The sequence below is a fragment of the Hylobates moloch genome, unplaced genomic scaffold (assembly GCF_009828535.3).
Source record: "Hylobates moloch isolate HMO894 unplaced genomic scaffold, HMol_V3 SCAFFOLD_2125, whole genome shotgun sequence".
Lineage (NCBI taxonomy): Eukaryota > Metazoa > Chordata > Mammalia > Primates > Hylobatidae > Hylobates > Hylobates moloch.
In genome coordinates, this window is record NW_026654400.1 from 2924 (window position 1) to 7299 (window position 4376).

General features: G+C 39.6%; 1 protein-coding gene across 1 annotated transcript in view; it reads left to right on the top strand.

The window, feature by feature from the left end:
* LOC116464903 (protein FRG1) overlaps window positions 1-3045 on the top strand; it is a 5499-nt gene extending 2454 nt beyond the window's left edge. The window contains exons 2-4 of the mRNA XM_032148134.3: window positions 579-670; window positions 1650-1760; window positions 2932-3045. Coding sequence (XP_032004025.1) covers window positions 579-670; window positions 1650-1760; window positions 2932-2968 — 240 coding nt within the window. The 3' untranslated portion in view covers window positions 2969-3045. The remainder of the gene's footprint in view (window positions 1-578; window positions 671-1649; window positions 1761-2931) is intronic.
* Window positions 3046-4376: the final 1331 nt, after the last annotated feature.

A 4376-nucleotide genomic window follows, 5' to 3' on the forward strand; every position in this document is an offset into this window, starting at 1 on the left:
AATTGCCTGTTCTGTGGGTGATCCTAATTGTTGAATGCAGATCAATTAACTTATGACATGTGATAGTAAACATCTATCCAAACTTAGGAGGATATAAGAAGCTAGTAAAAGAGGTGGGTTCCAATTAATTAAAAACAAGTTGTGTAATGTTAAAAGTTTTAATACTTTGGTAATAGTCTGTGCAACATAAAATAGCTATTAAGCTTTCAGTCTGATCAAATGAACAGTTGTCTACTAGGGATAATTTGATCCTAGTATATTCACTTGGAGGACAAAATTAAATTAGTTAATGATTGCTTTATTGCCTAGCAGGATCTGATGTGTAAAATGTTTCTCAAATAATTTTGTCTGTAGTGTTTCTGACACAAGGGCTGCGGAGGAAGCATGTGATAGCACTTACTCATAGATTATATATATGAAGTAAAAACACATAGCCAGAACCTTTTTCTGAATATAGTTGCTCAGTTAATTTTTTCTTCTGCATAAGAAATCATCTCGAATGTTCTTACGTGATATATAAAGTGGAGAAGATGGAAGATAAACATATAACCCATTGGATTCTCTTTTCCAATATCTAGATTAGATCCTGTGCTGAAAGAGAAACCAAGAAAAAAGATGACATTCCAGAAGAAGACAAAGGAAACGTAAAACAATGTGAAATAAATTATGTGTATGTATTCTTTTCCTTTCAGACCTACAGATTTGACAGTGAAGTGCTTCTCAAAGTGCTTTCAAAATAAATTACCTAATTAGCTGGGGATGGTGGGGCATGCCTATAGGCCCAGCTACTCGGGAGGCTGAGACAGGAGGATTGAGCCCAGGAGTTCAAGGCTGCAGTGAGCTCTGATCACCACCGCATTCCAGCCTGGGTGGCAGAGCAAGACCCTGTCTGAAAAAATAAAACTGATTGACAAGACGATACAACACAATGTGGCCTCTAGGATAGAGCACTGAGTTAAATGCTTTTCTTTTCTTGAGGCTTCAGTTTTCCTAATCATCCTATCAGCTCTCAAAGCTAGTCACTCGGGTTAGTCAATGTCTCTATTCATTCATAGAATGGGTGTGTTGCCAGTCAAAGGGTTAGTGCTATGGACAGGACACAGGGGACTCCAGCCAGCATGCCCTACTAGAAGTAGGGCCTTGTGTTACCCAGCCAATGAGTGGCCCTCCTCATGAGAGGTCACGAAGGTCATCTTTGTTGAAAAGCTCCAGCTTATTAAAAATATACAATTAGACCTTTTTTTTTTCTCCCCCAAGATGGAGTCTTGCTCTGTCCCCCAGACTGGAGTGCAGTGGCATGATCTCGGCTCATTGCAACCTCTGCCTCCCAGGTTCATGTGATTCTCCTGCCTCAGCCTCCCAAGTAGCTGGGACTACAGGTGCACGCCACTATGCTCGGCTAATTTTTGTATTTTTGGTAGAGATGGGGTTTCACCATGTTGGCCAGGCTGTTCTCGAACTCCTGACCTCGAGTGATGCACCTGTCTTGGCCTCCCAAAGTGCTGGGATTGCAGGCATGAGCCACTGCGCCTGGCCTACAATTAGACTTTTTTAATAAGTGAAAAAAATTAACAGTATTTATAAATTTAATAGTAAATATGTATAATAAGAGTTTGAGGTATTTTTCAATGAAAACGTTTTCTTTGCAGAAAGAAATTTCAGAGCTTCCAAGACCACAAACTTAAAATAAGTAAAGAGGACAGTAAAATTCTTAAAAAGGCTCGGAAAGATGGATTTTTGCATGAGACGCTTCTGGACAGGTAGCTATTTATTTACTTATTTCCACTATTTTCAGTAGCCAATAGAAATGGCATGTAGAAAACCTACATTCTCTTAAATTACTGTAGTTTTCACATTTTTATCTTTATTTCTAATTTATGAGTGTGGCAATATTACCTAGAGAGGACATCATAAGTTTGGGAAAAGACTGTCAAAGAATATCTAAAAAATATAACTGATTCTAACCAAGTATATACTTTAAGAAATTCAGGTTTGACTGTGTCTACTTCATAAATTTCTCATTATCTTTTTATAACTATTAGAACCAGAATTAGAAAGAGGCAGTTTGACTAATATAAAAATTATGTGGATTCTGTTATAGTAGTTCAGGTTCCTTAAAATAAGAATAGAGCAACTAAAAAACTAAGTATAAAAGCTAAACAAGTGAAATTGAAGCAGTTGTATTGTAAGATTTGGAAGAGTGCAGGATGTTTATCATAGCACATTATTAATATTTGTTACTCTTCCTAGGTAGATAAGTAATGTCCTAGATTTACGACATAGAAAAACAGGTAGAGACGTTTAGCTGTGGGTGTACAAGTATAAATCAATTAAGTGCCAGATTTTGATAATCACCAGCCGCTCATTCAGGTCCTATGTTGCAAAGTTACTCTTACCCTTTTTTTTTTTTTTTACATTACTTGATAAAGGCAATGTTTAAAATTACATATTTCCTGTTAACTAGCTGGTAGAGTTCATACCTAAAGTCAGTAAATAATGTCAAGAATTTTTTCCAGCTGAGCAAATGAATATGTATCCAGTTGTTAGAAATCAAGAAAAGGATATAAAATATAATCAGGATGTGGACTCTAAAACAGAATAAGCTCTATGTCCTGTAACTTTTATCACTTGTAATACAGCATTCTCACCCTGTTAAATGGAAATTTAGTGCACCCTTAAATTCTGGAATAATTAAAATTGCTATTTGGATTGAACAAGCCCTTAGGCAACATTTATTGAATATTAGGAAATAACTTTTATAAGATTAGAATCCATTTTTTATAGAAACCAAATTTAAAAGTATACATATTTTAATATGTGTTGTAATAACCAAAATTGAACAGTTTTAAAGCTTTTTATATTTAGTAGCAGTTGAATACATATGGCATGTTTTACATAGATTAATTTTATTATTTTTCTTTGTTTAAACAGGAGAGCCAAATTGAAAGCTGACAGATACTGCAAGTGACTGGGATTTTTGTTTCTGCCTTATCTTTTTGTGTTTTTTTTTCTGAATAAAATATTCAGAGGAAATGCTTTTACAGAGTTCTTGAGTTGTTGTGAAATGATTGTTTAGATAGTAGCTAGTTTAACAGGATTAAACAAGTTTAATCAGGATTCTTCATGGATGTACTTTTTTAGCTAACTACAGTTTTTCACATGGAAATGAAACTTACAGTACACACTTAACGTACCACAGAATTTTTTTCTGGATTTCCTGTCCTGAAGCATGAAGTGTACTAGAAACCAGTTCTTCCTGCACTACTTGTGGAGTCTTGTCTTACTGGATCATAATCTTACTTTACTTTATATGATAGATGCTTAATCAGTGCCTTTAATAGGAAGTTAGAAACTCCCAATCCAATCAACAAGGCTTTGGTTCTACCTCCTAAGTACTACCCAGATCACAGACAATCCAAATATCAGAACTAGGGGCTGGGCAGAGAGGACAAATCATCTATTAGGGAGTGGGACAGAGGAAGCATGACAAAGGAGCAAGTAGGCTCAGAACAGAGAGGAGAGTAGTACTGGGGAAGCTCCCTGCTGAGGACAGGTTAGCCACAGTGGATAGGTATGTGACACCTTTGTCTTCATGGGCTGGAATGAAGCTGATAAAAGGAACAGCTCCAGTCTTCAGGTCCCAGTGTGAGTGACGCAGAAGACGGGTGATTTCTGCATTTCCCAACTGAGATACAGGGTTCATCTCACTGGGGAATGTCAGACAGTGGGTGCAGGACAGTGGGTACAGCACACCGAGCATGAGCCAAAGCAGGGCAAGGTATCGCCTCACCCAGGAAGCACAAGGGGTCAGGGAATTCCCTTTCCTAGTCAAAGGGGTGACAGATGGCACCGGGAAAATTGGGTCACTCCCACCCTAATACTGCACTTTTCCAACAGTCTTAGCAAATGGCACGCCAGGAGATTATATCCCACGCCTGGCTCAGAGGGTCCTATGCCCAAGGAGCCTCGCTCATTGCTAGCACAGCAGTCTGAGATCAAACTGCAAGGCAGCAGCAAGGCTAGGGGAGGGGCGCCCACCATTGCCGAGGCTTCAGTAGGTAAACAAAGCAGCCGGGAAGCTCGAACTTGGTGGAGCCCACTGCAGCTCAAGGCGGCCTGCCTGCCTCTGTACTGTAGACTCCACCTCTGGGGGCAGGGCATAGCTAAACAAAAGGCAGCAGAAAACTCTGCAGACTTAAATGTCCCTGACAGCTTTGAAGAGAGTAGTGGTTCTCCCAGCACGCAGCTGGAGATCTGAGAACGGACAGACTGCCTCAAGTGGGTCCCTGACCCCCCCCCCCCCCCCCAGTAGCCTAACTGGGAGGCACCCCCCAGTAGGGGAAGGCTGACACCTCACATGGCCGGGTACTCCTCTG